This window comes from Varroa destructor, unplaced genomic scaffold, assembly GCF_002443255.2.
Source record: "Varroa destructor unplaced genomic scaffold, Vdes_3.0 BEIS01000002.1, whole genome shotgun sequence".
NCBI lineage: Eukaryota > Metazoa > Arthropoda > Arachnida > Mesostigmata > Varroidae > Varroa > Varroa destructor.
This window is the reverse complement of record NW_019211455.1, coordinates 44,826,655-44,842,680: the sequence shown is the minus strand read 5'-3', so window position 1 is coordinate 44,842,680 and position 16,026 is coordinate 44,826,655. Positions and strand designations below refer to the sequence as shown.

The following is a 16,026-nucleotide window of genomic DNA, read 5'->3' as shown; positions in this document are numbered from 1 at the left end:
TATTTAGGACCTGCTAAGTATCCACTTCGTTAGTAGCTAATATAGCAGTAGGCTTTTTTTGTAGCTAGCATGCGTCCAGTGATAAAAATTCAGGATGAAAAATGCTTTTTCAGTAGAACGTATTAGTTGAATGCTAAATATATCGTCTAGTTTAGCTTCCATAGCTTTGAAATACTGTTGAATAGTAGATTAGTTAGTTTAAGAGCGAGTAAATTAAAATGATAAAATTTTCTATATTATTCCTAACACTTAATTAATGTCCTAGCGGCAAGCTACATGTATAATTTCAATACTCATAGTAACGGCACAAAAAAGCTGTCACAGTAAAACATATCTATAAACTCTAGATATTATGCAGCATAGTGTTTTTATATGATTACTTTTATATAACAGGACAATCGATTTTAGGTTCAATCCGAATTGCTCTTAAGTATGAAATATATATTGCCAAGTCTAGTATACGATTAAATCAGCCGAAGCTTCAATATGCATCAACTGTACAATACAGAAAACAGTGGAAATTCTCCAGTGATCATCGTGCTAGGACGGAATAAATAGGCAATCCGAGTTATCATTAATTGCTTTATTCATTTGTAACCATAGCCATTAGTAGACATAAATAGGTAGTGCGATAGATAATACATGTGGTGCATTTGATGGTCCGACCCATCGCCATTTTCAGAAATGCATTCCCCGAGAACCTGATCGAGGCCACGACCCATAGCGTAAGTGGAATTCTCAGCGATTTCTCACGTTGGAGCCAATCCAAACTCCACAGAAAATTGAGAATTTATTCCTTCGCCCAGCTTTAAGATATACACAGAGGCTTCACAACATGTCCACGGTAGCTTCGTAAGATTCTTGTGTCCCAGTGTGTCACCATTGTGGCGCAGTGTTTTGAACACAACAATCGATTCCATAGGTGAAACACATTTGGTTCATTCCAACTTTATCTCAGCAATCATCTTCAAGTTACCAACTATTTCTAACTCGAATTAGGATGGAATTGCCAAAAGAACGGATAACGTTCGGGGATTAACTAAATGCTCAGAGAGCTGATTACCAAAGAGTTCATCATCCATCACAGCCATTGTCTCTCATACTCACCTAATAACCAGTTGAATTTTACTGACATATTGGCACACAACTCATCATAACATTCTCTATATAGAGAAGCAGAAAACAGGCACACCCCCTAACCAAAGTTTGTTTCAATCAGACATGGAACAAAAAACAAAAAAAAAAAAACGTGTGGTGAATTCGAACTTCGGCTGTCAATTCCATACCGCCGGTGCGACACCAAACGATGGACTTTTCGTGTACCTAAATATAAACTCCATTCATGTTGTGTTGTCGTTTACGACTTCGTCCCTTTCTACAGGGCTACTCCGCTTACCAGAGCAAGAATCAGACGCAGCTGGATGGCAGTGTGAAGGAGATCTCCAAGAGGGTGTGGCATGTGCGTGGAGGGACAAATTCTCTCGGTGAGTCTATTATAATCAATCATTCGCATCACCATGAGTTACTATCGTTAATTATGTTTTATATTATTATTATTATTAGACTTTTGAGGGAACGGATGCATGACAATTATTTTTATTTTGGGGTTTCGTCAGATCAGAACGTTTGGGTAATTGTAGCGGGGCTTGTTTGTGTGACTTACTCATTTCAGGACTGATCGTTTTCTGCATTGCCTTTGGCTCGACAATTGGCTCGATGGGCACTCCGGCGGACCCTCTCAAGCATTTTTTCTCTGCCTTGGATTCTGTCATAATGAAACTTGTCGGAATTGTTATGTGGTTAGTGTCTGAAACCTGCTGCGGACATAATAGCTCACAGAAGAACTAGTTAACTGGCCAAACTGGAGAAGTCTGTATAATACAACCTACACTATTCATATCGTTTCAATGCTCCCTTAGTATCCAACGATAAACGGCAGTATTCGTTTCACATATGACACTTACAGCGCCATCGAACTGGGCATAGCCCAGTCGCTCCGTTGAATTTAGGAACGATCAGGAATATAGCAGACGGATCATACTGCCACAAACGTAAAGTTGTGATCATAACGTCGTAGGTCATACATTAGTTTCTGACAAATGGTGATTAGCTACGAGCCTCGTGTTCGGAATGCATACAAAGACAGAGCGGACAACCCTCGAATAGCTTCCGATCCAAGAGCTTGGTTCATCAACTTGACTCGTTCTCCCAGGGTCATTAGAATGTGACGAGGAAGCTGCCCGTAGAACAACCACCGTTACGGAAAAATAACTCAACCAGCCAATTACGTTGCGTATACTTCTTCGATATATTACCAGGAGCTAATAATCAACTCTTCTTTAACCTTGTTTATTCCCTTAATTCGTTTCGCAGGTTCACGCCAGTCGGAGTTTGTTCCCTGCTGTGCGCGAGGATCCTTGAAGCTGGTGACATCCTTCTGCTTTTTCATCAAATGGCGCTCTTTATCTTGACAGTCGTATCTGCTCTGTCGGTCGAATTGTTCGGTGTACAGCCGATCCTCTACTTTGTTCTAACACGAGGCAATCCGTTCAAGCTTCTCTTACAGTTAGCCTATCCTGGCATGTGTGCCTTCGTTTGTGCTGCCAGGTGCGTCTCAAGGACAGGGAACAGTTAGTTATTCTTTATTAATGCGGATAGAGTTGTTTCAAAGCCATACAAGCTTAGTGCTGTCTAAATTACGATAGCCATTATCGAACTTCGCTTTTCACAGCGCTCCGGTGATGCCCCTGATGCTGCGCGCACTGGAAGACAAGTGCGGGGTGGACAAACGTGTAGCTAAATTTGTAATACCCATCGGAGTCACTGTGAGTCGTGTACAATGTACTGGTTTATCGATATGGTTTTACGCAACATAGGTGAGCGGCCGAAAATACCCAGCATTGAATCAATAATAGCGATCAGGTCTACGGGCCAGCAGACATCATAGGTACAAACTGAATTTCAATACCGCCAAGTATCGACACTGCAAAGAGGCGTCCTTGACACGGCGGTAATTGCATTAAGATGAATGTACCTATATTATTTTAGGTAAACATGAACGGAACAGCCTGCTTTATCGCGGCTGCGACGATGTTCATTGCCCAGATGAATAACATCTCCCTTGAACTGAGCGACTACTTCGCTGTGTTGTACGTATATCGTTTAGTTATAATTTATTCTTTTATTATTTATTTGCTAACACTAATCCATAAGTTGTGCCACTTCAATGTCTCTTCTCGTTCCGAAGAAAAAAAGGACTCGATTTCTCAGAAAATTCATACACTTTTCGACCTAAACGCTGTTTCTATTCTACCGTAGCTATTTTACTCGCTGCACATAGAAAATCATTTTCAGTGAGTATATTTGTTGCATTGAAAAAAAGCACGGGGAGGCGGAGGAATGGAGGTAGGGGCTAGCGAAACTACACTGTCAATTGCTTTTCTGTCCTACGTCTATATTTGCAGAATCACCTCAACAGCCGTATCGATTGCAGCTACCTCAGTGCCTTCAGCAGCTCTCTTCCTTATGGCGATGACCCTTTCGGTCATCGGGGCACCCCTCAGCGATGTCAGCTTACTCTTCACCACTGAATGGCTACTGTATGTATTCAATTTTAGATCAAATTTGAAGGGTGAGAGGTTTCACATGTTTGAAATAAAGTGCTAAAAGTCAATCTATATTATTTTAGAAAGCTTCCCTAAAAACCATCATAATCATTATTCATTGCCTTTCGTTATGCGCTATGTCTAAATGTCGATACGACTCATGGAATGACTGTGCAAAATAAATCATCATGGGAACGTGCATCATGCCGGTTCTATAGTGCTTTAGCCTGCATAAAAAATGGCCATGCTTGTAGAGAACAAAAGCTAACCTTAATAACTGCCTGTTACGAGAAACTCTGTCGCGTAATGCGGATCGGCGGCCTACCGACACCGGTTTCAGTATTGACAATTTTTACGTCTGTCTGTCTTTAGAATCTTGATCAGTTGATTACTAACGATGCGGAATCGTTCGTACGCGTATCGCGATCTGTGGCATCTTTTATAGGGATCGTTGTCGAACCGTGAACAATTGCTTGGGCGATGGCGTAACAGCTGCTATTGTTTCGCATCTTTGCGATCTCAAAGGCGAACCTGACGACGACAATGGAACTGACTGCAACGGTGTCGATGATGGCTGCCTAGATGAGAAGAAGTCTAAGGTAAGGGCAACGCAGTTCACGAGGGACGAGTCCCCGAACCTCGTCAATTGTTTCGGCGTTGACCTCTATTTCACTTCAGATCTGTTTATAGAGTAGCTACAATATTTTCAAGTACAATAGCGCTTTCGATGACATTCGTCGGTTGCCAAGACTCAGGATAATTATTGTTAGTATTAGTTACTCTACGCAATGCAAATGTTATACGCTGAGCAACGAAATGAACCTCTTTCTATTATAACATTGAATACGCTGGTAGCATTAGTCCAGCGATATCCCTTTTGATTGATACTTGTTCACATGATCTAGGCTCAGACAGATGTACGAGGCGACTCTTTCAGGTAAAGCTTGGACAAAACTGTCGATCAGGCTGTCTTACACTAAGCCAAAATAGCCTTGAGGTCACAAAGTCATAAAACTGTGTCCTTTAAGTAAGCGTTTTGAAAGCGACAATGGCAATATCCATTATTGCAGGTACGCGTGCATAAATTTCCTAGATAACAGCTGCTATTATTGAGGGTAGCAACGGCTTCAACCCTAACGGCATAGAGGGTCAAATCTATGTCTATTTAAATAGCTAATCTGCAAATCGATATGGCATAGCGACAACTCAGAAAGCCTTCTGAATGTTACCTAGAGAACCGCGTTAGGCATTAGATCGATGGAAAAAAAGGTTACTGATCTTCTTTCAAACAAACCTTGTATGTATTCATTCTTAAACAGATCACTGAGGACGCTCCGTTAAATTGCCCTCCAGTCTAACTTCTCGGCTCGAAGGTATGACGGAACTGTATGAGGTCATCACTGAAAACGATACGGCGGCGAGGCGAATCGAAAGTCAACACCAACTTCACAACAATAATAGCAAGAAAGGAAATGAGCCCTAAAGCTATTAACAGGCTCTCTTAAAGCCATCCATAAGCTGTAATGTTCGCGGGGACATGCAAAAAAACCCTACTATATGAAAACAAGGTGACACAATCTGTACACAAGCTAATAACCATACATTCACAGAAGAATGTACACCCCGTGAATCTGTACATGTACAACAAGAATCATCGGCTTTGTCTCAGCCCTATTTCTGATGTAGTTTTGACACTGAATTGAAGATCGGAACAGAATTTTGTCGAATGCGATACCTTCTGCAGATTGTTCTCCGCTTTCAGACCCCGCGATCTCTGATCAGTACTAGTATCCAAATTGTCAAGAGTCCAACAATTGCCATACCCTAATCCAAAAAGGAAACATGTTTTGACGCAACATGTTTGCATCTTGTCGTGGTTCTGGCCCAATCTCGGCTAAATAAAAAAACATCTTCAGTCCCAACAACGACGTAGTAGAGCTGAGTCCTAGCCACGTGGCATCTTTGTGCCAGAGTACTTCACCGTAGAAACTTCAGTACCTTGATATTCCAATTCATCTATCGAGTTTATTATTATAGAGCACATTCGCATAACGTTCACGCACGGAGTTGAACTGGCACAACTAGAAAGTGTGAACTAAAGACGAATAGATGACACTGATAGAGGGCAACTGTTCAATTCGAATCTAACTAACATAGTAGGGAAGTCTACTTCTGACAGGGTAGACATATGGGGATTCGATAGCGTTGACATTTTTAGTGCCCGTGCCATGTGGTCGATTACGTGGTAGGCTGGTGGCGACCGTAGCATAAAGAAAGGCCTTATAGGAGACCCCTCGACTAGACTACATAGGAGCTCGCGGTTGAGGGGAAAACCAATAAAACAAAAGCTTTATAACGCGAATGGAAACTCTACAGTGGCTTTGGTGGGGTTTACAGTAATAGTGGGAAGCGACGTTTGAGGAAGAGTTTCTGAACGGGACTATAGAAGTGGCCTGCATCGGCCGAAGCTCTCTGTCTCTCTCTCTCTCTCTCTCTCTCTCTCTCTCTCTCTGTACACCAAAAACTGTTCTTTTGAGCGCGATCGAGTGTCTCATAATTGCGTTAATTTCATTTGCAGTGAAAAAGGAACTTAAACCCGAAAAGCGAGTGGTACAGCGGTTTTGGCAATACAATTAATGCCCTTAGTTGGATACGGTCTTCCTGTAAAATTAATTGTGCCGAAAGTCTCCGGTCTACTTTCGGACAGCACCTTAGTCAGTATAACTTACTTATCTTTTCTTACTAACTTAAACGAAGAAGGTACTCTAGACTGATCAAACTCTGATAATAGTTTTCAAATGTGATAACTTTCTAAATTAAACTTATCCTATTTTCAGACGATAGATGGAAGACTGAAAAGTATGTTTTAATAGATATTGAAGAGCAATTTATACAACCATATATATATATATATATATATAAAGCAAAAAACGTGTTCTATAGACACCGCGCACTGCTATTTTGGGAAGGTCGAAAAGCAATGTTACATCGCGTTCAGCCAGTCGATGTATCCGAGATTTTGAGGACAACGTGTAGCACTCGATTGCGCCAGTATATATCTTAGAGAGGGTTACCTTTGTTGAAAAAGTGCTCTCCACGATCCCATGCGGGAATCGCTTGAGGTCGGTTAGTAATAGTAGTCACTAGACAATTATTATTCAGCATAATGAATATATCATTAATTCAATATAGATGAATGTAGGATGAACCTAGTTATAAACAGATGCTTTCACGCCCCGTAAACGTGCTTGTTTCTCCTGTGAAAGTCTGTACGGTCACTTTGTTTAAATCAGAGATCGTCGTTCGGCTGAATAAGCATAGGTATCATAGTGATTAGAAATAAATGACGAGCTTATTGTTGTTGAGAAGATATAGATATTGGTAGTGTAAATTGAGTCTAAGATAAATTAGGCCTATTTATTGAAAGGTACAACTACGTGGAAGAATGCTTCCCCTTTTCAAACAATAGTAGCTATTCTTATATCATATGATAGAAAGTAACTAGCTTAGATAACAACAATAATGAGTCATACTTCTAGACTACTTTCGTGTAATGTTATAAATAAATAAATAAGCAGCAAAGCGGTAGTTGCTGTTTAAAAATTAATAAAAACTTACTAAAACGCCATTAGTGAAGTTCCTTGACTTTGAAAAAGTAAAAGGTACAGTACAGGAAAAGTAAATATAGTTCGTCGATTTAGTTCTGTTTATAGACTTTCGATGAGTATTGATTTCTTTTCACGTACGTAATAGCATAAGGTGATATAATTTCTCACATGAAGGAGGTGTAATTGCTCAGACTTTCAGGCACGGCCTGCTCGGCCAGCTCGCCTGGAAGCAACAGTCTGCGATTTAAAATCGCCTGAGAGGCGGTGGTTGACCTTTTGTTGCAACGAAAAAGGCGGGCTGCCTCATCAGCGATCCTTTTGAAGATGTCGTTCGCGAAAGAGTTCGATCTATATAGTCTTCGAAGAGATACCGGTGGATCCGCCCCAAAGATTTGGTAGATATAGGTAGAGAAAAAATCTTTCCTACCGCGCTGCTTTTTTCTTGTCTATGGCACGTACTTTCTGCTGGATCTTTCCAGTTTTCTTAAGTTTTTCCTTACGGTGCATGCGGTGTGGCTTCCACGATAAAACCAAGTGATTTGTACCTCGGAGCAATTTGATGCCGAACCGTAGGCCGCATCCATTGGGAAAGACAGCACGATCAGGTCAAGCCAGCACTAAGTGTATGTAAAACCCCTGGAGCAAGTTCAGTTCTTACTTTTATACGTTTCTAAACAACGTAATATTCGGACAAGGCGAAGACAGAGGTCAGGACCCAGTTTCACGAGTGCGCGGGACTTCAATTACCTGCCGGCAGTATCCACGGTCCGTTCCGCAAGAGGCACTATACCGAGCATGTTGAAACTCATGACTCCGTGTAGCCCACTGCCGTCCTTGGGTATATCGGTGCTGAGATTCTCGAATTGGCTAATAATGCGGCTCATGACAAGGTGAAAACCAAGGTCATACTCCGTTACCTTTAGTTGGTCATCTGTAACGACGAAGAGTTGAACAAGGTTCTCTCTGAGTAACCGTCGCCCAGGGTGGTGCGCTACCTAACATCTAGGCTGTCTTCCTTTTTAAGAAGAGAAGGAAAAGCCCAGATCAAAACTACTGTCTCTTTTAAAAAATTGTCTTTCTCTACATATACACTACATACTACTAAGATTACACGATGATAGTCTTTTTTTTTTTATCTTATCATGAAAACTTATTGTACACGTATACGCATTTTCACAGGTTTAATGAAAAAATAAAATTGGAGACATATGCTGACCTTTAAGTGACTAAAGAAGTTATATGCAATCTTTAATTTTTCATTGAGATTATTCAGTCAATAGTTATACCTTTACAGTCGTTTGTAGACCAAATATCTAATGAACGAGTATTCGAAAATTTAGCGAAGTCAAATGTTGGAAGCCTCTGAAAGTTGGCCATTGACTTCTAGTGGGCATACACATTCCTCCAACTTAGATTGTTTGACGTGCCAAAAATGATCCGACGAGTTCACATAATTCCTACAACGATGTCGGCAAAGGTTGCGTTTTGTCTGTAGGAGCATCTCGCTAACTAGTGCTTTTGCGGCTACCAGCTGTTTCTCCTCTCTTTTTGTCAACAAAACTCAGTAAGTACCGTGACCGAAGCACCCACTATTGAATCATGGTTTATACGAAGCAGACCGCTTTACTGGGGGACAAGGCTCCACGTAAGCAACTGGCTACCAAGGCCGCTGGTAAGTAGACCTCAACTACCAACGGTGTCAAGAAGCCGCATCATTACAGGCCTGGCACGGTCGCTCTTCGTAAGATCCGTCCTTACCAAAAGTCGACTGAACTATTCATCCGCAAGCTGCTCTTCCACTATCTGATACGTAAAGTCCTTCAAAGTCTTGAGATTGACCTTCGTTTCCAGAGATTGCCTGTCATGGCTCTGGCGTATCCACGAAGGACGTGCTTCAGAAGCTGAGTTATTTCACGGGAAAATGGCCCTTATTGGGGCCACCCACTTTCGATATATTGAAAATGATAATTATTGCTACCAATATATAATATACACAAATACATCGTGCAATTAAGATTGAAAAAATAATTCGTGATTGTTGAGGAACACGGCTTATTTATTAATCAATTAGTTACGGCTTATTCAGTGGTTTCATTGATGCGAACGTCGGGAATACTAACGTCCTGTTGACGCAGGGCGTCATACAATGCACGATACAAACGGATATTGATTAGATCAAGTATCTGAGGCAAGATACCGCGTGTGATGCAGTCCCGGAAAAGTTGGTCCCGCTCTTCGTTAAGCCCCAAAGACTCGTAATGGATCGCGCATCTTAAGCTGTTATACATGATAACGAATTTGATAAAAGTTAAATTAGATAAAATGCAGTTCATCATGGTCCTTAAATTAAGGAAGGAAGGTGAAACTGAGTACCGTCATCGAGACCTCGAAACAGCCATCTATTTTAGTGGTGTGAACTTCTTTCGCTAGTTTTCGACTGAACTCGATGTGATATATCAACCACTAATAGCTATTGATAACATCTTGTAGTAAAAGTATATGAATTATAATGTAGCTAGGTTATTCTTTATTTGAAGGTCTTTTGCTAATGAAGGCCATTACCAAAACGTTCGTTGTGCTAATTCTTTCGGTAATGCAGCGTGTGACTATAACTCAACGAGCCATGGGTCCTACGTTTGCATAGCATCGTAATCTTTCGAAAAAAATTACCTATCGACCACGAGTGCATTCATATGAGGCCGACTTCCAGCCGATTTAATCTCTTTGGCCTCGAATATTAGCGAAGAGTCCGCGAAATCCGCTGTAATGACTGGATGTGCTATATCACCACGCAGATTGAAGCCCTTAACTGATGAAGCATAGGTAGCCTTCAGTGAGCCAATATTAAGCTTGCAGGATATCTAGGGCACATTATATTTAAATCATAATATTAGTTTATTAGCGGCTTCCAACATGATCGGTGTATTATGTGTTAATCTTCTCACCCACGTTCTCGGTTGAGCTCGTGTACGTACAATGTACTTTTCAGCCGAAAAAAAAACACTTTTATTAGCTACGATGTTATATTACGATTAAAAAAAGCATAAAAATTCATCAAAACACGGGTATAATACATAGAATGTAAACGAAACAGTTTAACTATTTTCTACAACTGTGCTTGTGTAACTTGCAAACTTTAGGAAAAGTGTCCTTTTTCAGTACATTCAAAATAAAAAAATCTTACCAGGATGCTGTTGGTAGATACAGTCTATTATTATTATTTTTGTTTATTTATTGGCTATACAAAGCCGTTTGCTATCAGCTAGGAGAATGATACGTGTCCCCGTGATAGGTAACGTATTTGCCAGAAAATGTTAGGGACACACTGTAGTGTAAGTTCGAACCTGGGCATTCCGTGCTGAGAACCAGCCATTTGATGGAATGTCCAACAGGAATATCAAACGCATACTCAAAACATACAAGAGAATGATATGTATAGCTTAAAAGTGTTTCGCTAGGGGTCTTGCCAGAAAACTCCACTGGGACACCTTTTACCAAGGTCTGAAGAAGTACAAAGAAAGACAATTTCAAACACTTAGCCGCATACCGAGGAAAAACGTTGGCCGAGGGTCAGCAGAAATTTCGGTTTGAAGTTATATTGAAATCAATTAACTTCAAGAATAGTGGCTCCAAGGCTTACCGGATGAGAGTCCTAGTCAATTTAGTTATCTTAGCAGTGATGTCTGATGTGCGTAATGTTGCCACTTATACCCCTCAAAATAATAGCCGTAACCGACGTTAGGGCATCCACAGGCTTGCAAAGGACAGAGGTCGTTGGAACAACAAGAAACGTCACAACAAAATGCTACTTGGGTAGGGTTTCAAGGTAGTACAATATATTGAAGATGAACACCATTCTATCCTAAAAGCATTTTGTTCCTTGCGTACCTTAGGTTTACAATCCTATTAAGAAACTGGCCAGATATAGCGCTCAGAAAACTGCGAGTAGAAAGTTTGCAAATAATCTTGTGATTTCAGTGTAAACCGAAGACGTCAAAATTCTGCGTTAAGGTTTGTCAATAGTAGCTTTTAAACCTTTTTTTCCACTGTACACTCGCAAAAAAGCTAAAATCGAATGAAATTCCTTTAGTGCAATACGACAAGTCACATTTGTGGACATCGCTAGATCATTAATAAATTACGAAACCATCCAGTGTAAATATGAGGGACGAAATATACCTGAAGTGTTTTACAATGAACTCTTCAACAGCCCAAACGTATACCGTTTGACATGTCAGCAGCGCCTGTCAGCTTTCCCTTACTCTGTAAACTGAATATTTCGCTATCAATATCCATACCACAACGTAATTCCCATCGGAGAACGTAGGTTTGCAGTCACCCTCTCGCTTGACTTTTTGAAGTCCGCTAACGGTGCCTTCTGTGAAGTTGGCTGTCAGGTCCCGATGGGTAGGCAGAATGCCTACAAAGAGCTTCTTTTCTATATAACATGCGAAATCCCGCAATCGTTCAGCTCGATCAGGCAGCAGTTTCGGTAATCGAATTTCAAGAAGATTGTCAAGAAATTCGTTGGCTTCCAGGCGGGCGCTTATCACCACTGGGCAGAATCATGCACAAAGCAACGAAAAAACACCATGCTAAAGATGAGGTTGTACGTAAGCTCATTATTGGTCGATTGTTTTTTTTTTGGCAAATAGGTCTACGTAGTGCTAATATCGGCAGGTTATTGATCTAGCGCAGTCAACAAAATGGCTATTATATTGATATGATTTAAAGCAACCCTTCAAATTCAAATCATTTACGCACGAATATTGTTTGCATACGCATACAGCCAACCTGGACCCGTAGGGCTGGTTACGCAACGTAGAGTCATTTAGCTTTTTGGTGGGGTCCAAGTCGGGATGAAAATTGCGTTTACTAAAATACAGCCCATTGCTAAATTACTATTTCGTTTTAACTCACGTAAATCTTCAGTGGTTGCCGTGGTTGACGTCGTTATTAAAGTAGCGGCCATAAGCAGCGCGGTGCGAAACCCGATCATCTTGTTTGGAAGAAAACTCTTCATGACTAGCGTGCCTAAACAAGATAGTGGTAAGCTATTTTCCTTTTATCGTTTGAATCTGCTTTCTACAGTGCTATGAGTAATCTGTTCAACCAGTGATTTCCAAGACACTGTTCTTGACGACAATTCAATCTAGAAGAGGCACTTCAGCGTTCGGCTGGAAGTGCGGAACAGCAGTCTAACGGGAATAGCATAACGCCATGGCACTCATCAACGCGTTAATTGTTTCCCTTGTCACTCATATTGGTTTTTTTTTAATCTGTTTGAGCTTAGCAATCGAAAGTACAACCGCGGGCAAACCCAAGTTGAGACCGATAACTTCTACTGAACAGAGGTGTGTCGCTGGTGATGGGAAAACTCCGCAGGCCCAATTCTACACGAGCATTGATGATATAACGAGACCGAATGAAAGCCGAGATTCAGCTTAGAAGATCATTTATCTAACCTTGTTTAAATATGTGATCTTCATCTTGGTATAATTTAGCGCTGATCTGAAGCCCATTTATTAAATTTAGGCTACGAGATTATATGATGAGAAAAGCCTTTCCCACTAAAAAGCTGAAAAGTCCTGAACTATCTATAGAATTTTAACACTTCTTTAAGCTAGGAGGATATTTAACCAAATAATTGAATTTTACAAAAGCGACAGATCCATCAGATATCTAATTTAATCTAAGACAGACATGCGGTTATTTTTGAGGGTCATATGTTAGCTTCTGTATACAGAATCTGATTGTTACGTACTTACCAGTAATAGCCCTTTATCCTATTGAGAACGGAAGACTGAGGCGTCAAGAACCTATTTCCCACAAACGAAACGATCATGCTAAGGTTGTTGCGTCGTTGAACGCTTTCTTCTCATGTACCTATCAGCAACTAGCTCCCTCTCCCATGGGACAAAGGCCAATCAGTTTCACGGCCGTGTGCAAAACGATACGAAGGAATAAAGCGGTATTCTTCCATGCGTTGTCTACAAGTTTAAGTGTTAACAGCGCTAGGTCCATTAGTACCTGCGTTGCCTCTTAAATACATCTTTTTGTTAATTAGCAGGGCTGAAATGAACGTTAACATCTTTTTTTTTGTAAAAATTCACTGCTTAGATTGACGCATAGTAAGTTTTGACCTTTACACAAGGTTTGCTGCTCCGGTGCTTAGGGTCAACCTGATTCACAATAAGGGTGTTATATTATTATATATTGGTGTATTTTTATCAAAACACGGAGTGGCTGGATTTAAATAAGTAAATTATAATGGCGCTGCAGAAACAGTCAGCTTCCGCTCATCTTTTGTTAGTACCCAATAAATGTCATGGTCATTTCTGTTATTGTCATTAAATAAGTACCACTTACTACCTTGTAAACCAATTTCAGTTTATTTATAGTGTGCAGGTGGTATCTTTAAAGATGTTTGTTTCAGTACACTGAACCGCTTAACATCTTTCCACCTTTTTTGGTTCGATATCGGGGTACAAACTAGGGCGTATATTTCTACTGATTCTTTGATGAAACTTAACTACATCCAAATTATATCAGTGGCGTAATAACAGCACGCCACAAAGACATCATGTTAAATATGCCTTTCTAGAGGATTTTTAGCAAAGTTTATTTCCAAGTACTTAGAATAATCGTAATGAATATTTCGTTTTGTCAGTTGTTAGCAGTTACTAAGTTCTCCATTAAGTTATTGGAAATAACCATAGGAAAATATTTTCTTCCTGGGACACTTCTTTCGACCTCGAGACGTCCGATAACTGAACGAACTAATTGCTCCTATAGTTATCCCGCCATCTTTAGGTACATACACAAATCGAACTTACAATAGGCACAGCAGAACAGGAGGCTTGATCTAAAATATAAATGTTTTAGGCTTCACGCTCAACACTACCGTCCCTCGAAGCAGAAAATGTAAGTCTCACATTCCCTTCTTAATATACTTCATGCCACAACTATGAACAGTTGATTAATAATTAATCAGTGATTGGGTCAAATGTTTGTTTTTTAGCATTTTTCAAAATCTATCATATAACATTTTCAATGTTGGTGAATTGTTTTAATATATTTATAATATACTTATTAGTCTATAGTAGAAATAGTAACAGAAATATTCGCCAGATGGCGACAACAGTCGTATATGTTTACTGAAAAGGTCCATAGTGCAGAATTTAATTACTATCTACGGGTTCGGTCCGAAAAATGGAAGCTTTTGGCTTAAATCGGATCAGCAGGGGTTTGAATTCATGCTCGAATGCGTAGGGCCACCTCAACTTCAGCCAAAATTTCAATAGGAATGCATAAAAGGATCTCACACAGATCTGCATAGGCACCCGTTCTTACCTAACGATAACGAATATGGGTGAGTAGCAGTATCTGAAATAAAATTTTCGCGTGATGGGTTTTTACTTGCAAACACCTTTTTTTCTTTTAACGAAGTTTTTGCATAAGAAAAGTAAAAGTTCTGGGCCTTGCATACGAAGAATGTGTTTAATCTATGAAACTGAAATGCATCCCACTACTTGGTTCCTGTTCGTTTCATGCAGAGCAGATCTTCCAAAATATTCGGTATACATCTTGTTAAGGATGTAGAGATTTGGCCGAAATTTCGTACTGAAGTTCGTACGCTGTTTTCCATGTTTTCAGCTGCAAATACGCATGTTGCAGGGTGAGTCCTATTTCAGTTTTAGTTAGACGTTAGTCGCGTATGCGAATTTCTTAACACGTTGACAGATAATTGACGTAAAACAGAAGATGGCTTATTTTTGCTTCCGATCTGTAAAATAGCGATGCATTAACATTTACAATATTACCGAGTAATGACCCTGATATTTGTGTCAACAGTGATGGAGCGGTGTTCAAATACGAGGATGCTAAGGGCAAAATAGAAGATGGACTAAATGAGATACTCGGAAAGATTGATGGCCATCTTGACCATCTTTACGACGGTTTGTGCATATTCACACTATACTGCCGTTTTAGCGTAGCAGTATACTAAGCGCTCGGGAAGTACTGCGTTTGATTACCGATGTGTTTCAGTCGATAGGCACATTAGCCACCGTTGGTCCCTGTGCATTGAAGCCCGTGTAAAGGCAAAACGTTTTATAACTGAAGAACGAATTTGTTATAACAGTGGGCAAAGCCAGTCTAGCGTACAATAGTTCAGGGGTCATTTACGTCATATTGGATGTGGTAACTTTCTGTAAGAAGTCTGTCTTTTTCGTTTCAGAAATGATGGCTCGGTCTCTAAGAAGACGCGCCACATTTTTGTCAGAGTGCATACAGGCGGAGATAGTGCGCCAAACAGACCTTATGCATCAATTAGCACACCTCAACGTGGTCCTGCAAAGGTTAAGTGTCAATCAACACCTACAAAGAGCGAGATAGAGCGATATATGTAGCCGGAATTAGAATCGATGAATACCATTCGCAGTGAAACAGCGCATTTATAATGGAGATAAGATATACATTTGTGGACTTAAATCTTAGAATCGCCATTTTTCATTACGCAATTTTAATTAATCTCCAGGAGGATTGAGCATATACATGATGAACGCGGTGACGAAAGTTCCTTAACGGCTCAAAATTCCACCGCCGGCGCTGACGCCGAAGAAAGCTTTAAGGACGAGCTTCAAATCGAAGACTGTAGAGAGGACCTGGAGGAGGTTCTATCATCTGTAGAGAAATTTCCATCATCTGTAGAGAAATTTCCATCATCTGTAGAGAAATTTCCATCATCTGTAGAGAAATTTCCATCATCTGTAGAGAAATTTCCATCATCTGTAGAGAAATTTCCATCATCT

At 40.4% G+C, this 16,026-nt stretch overlaps 3 protein-coding genes across 8 annotated transcripts in view; 1 reads left to right on the top strand and 2 right to left on the bottom strand.

Moving 5' to 3' along the window:
- The window catches only part of LOC111243865 (putative sodium-dependent excitatory amino acid transporter glt-6), a 30,945-nt gene extending 23,712 nt beyond the window's left edge, over positions 1 to 7,233 (top strand). For all 4 annotated transcript variants that reach the window (XM_022790085.2, XM_022790084.2, XM_022790088.2 and 1 more), the window contains 9 exons: positions 683 to 725; positions 1,382 to 1,484; positions 1,673 to 1,799; positions 2,374 to 2,607; positions 2,732 to 2,825; positions 3,049 to 3,149; positions 3,465 to 3,599; positions 4,051 to 4,204; positions 4,925 to 7,233. In XM_022790085.2, the coding sequence (XP_022645820.1) occupies positions 683 to 725; positions 1,382 to 1,484; positions 1,673 to 1,799; positions 2,374 to 2,607; positions 2,732 to 2,825; positions 3,049 to 3,149; positions 3,465 to 3,599; positions 4,051 to 4,204; positions 4,925 to 4,963 (1,030 nt within the window). In that variant the 3' untranslated portion in view covers positions 4,964 to 7,233. The remainder of the gene's footprint in view (positions 1 to 682; positions 726 to 1,381; positions 1,485 to 1,672; positions 1,800 to 2,373; positions 2,608 to 2,731; positions 2,826 to 3,048; positions 3,150 to 3,464; positions 3,600 to 4,050; positions 4,205 to 4,924) is intronic.
- Positions 7,234 to 9,248: 2,015 nt separating this feature from the next.
- On the bottom strand, positions 9,249 to 13,122 carry LOC111243866 (uncharacterized). 2 transcript variants are annotated; one of them, XM_022790089.2, is made up of 5 exons: positions 12,982 to 13,122; positions 12,134 to 12,247; positions 11,512 to 11,768; positions 9,884 to 10,074; positions 9,249 to 9,490 (listed from the first exon to the last, which is right to left on the bottom strand). In XM_022790089.2, exons 2-5 carry the CDS (start codon positions 12,234 to 12,236, stop codon positions 9,292 to 9,294), a joined length of 750 nt encoding a protein of 249 aa, XP_022645824.1. In that variant the 5' UTR covers positions 12,237 to 12,247; positions 12,982 to 13,122; the 3' UTR covers positions 9,249 to 9,291. The 2 variants fall into 2 exon arrangements, with proteins under 2 accessions (XP_022645824.1, XP_086834862.1); XM_086978736.1 differs by having other exon boundaries at positions 12,134 to 12,267; positions 12,982 to 13,055.
- Positions 13,123 to 13,582: 460 nt separating this feature from the next.
- The window catches only part of LOC111245182 (uncharacterized), a 14,786-nt gene continuing 12,342 nt past the window's right edge, over positions 13,583 to 16,026 (bottom strand). For both annotated transcript variants that reach the window (XR_015320012.1, XR_015320013.1), the window contains exon 6: positions 13,583 to 14,999. The gene's annotated coding sequence lies outside the window, so the exon portion shown is untranslated. The remainder of the gene's footprint in view (positions 15,000 to 16,026) is intronic.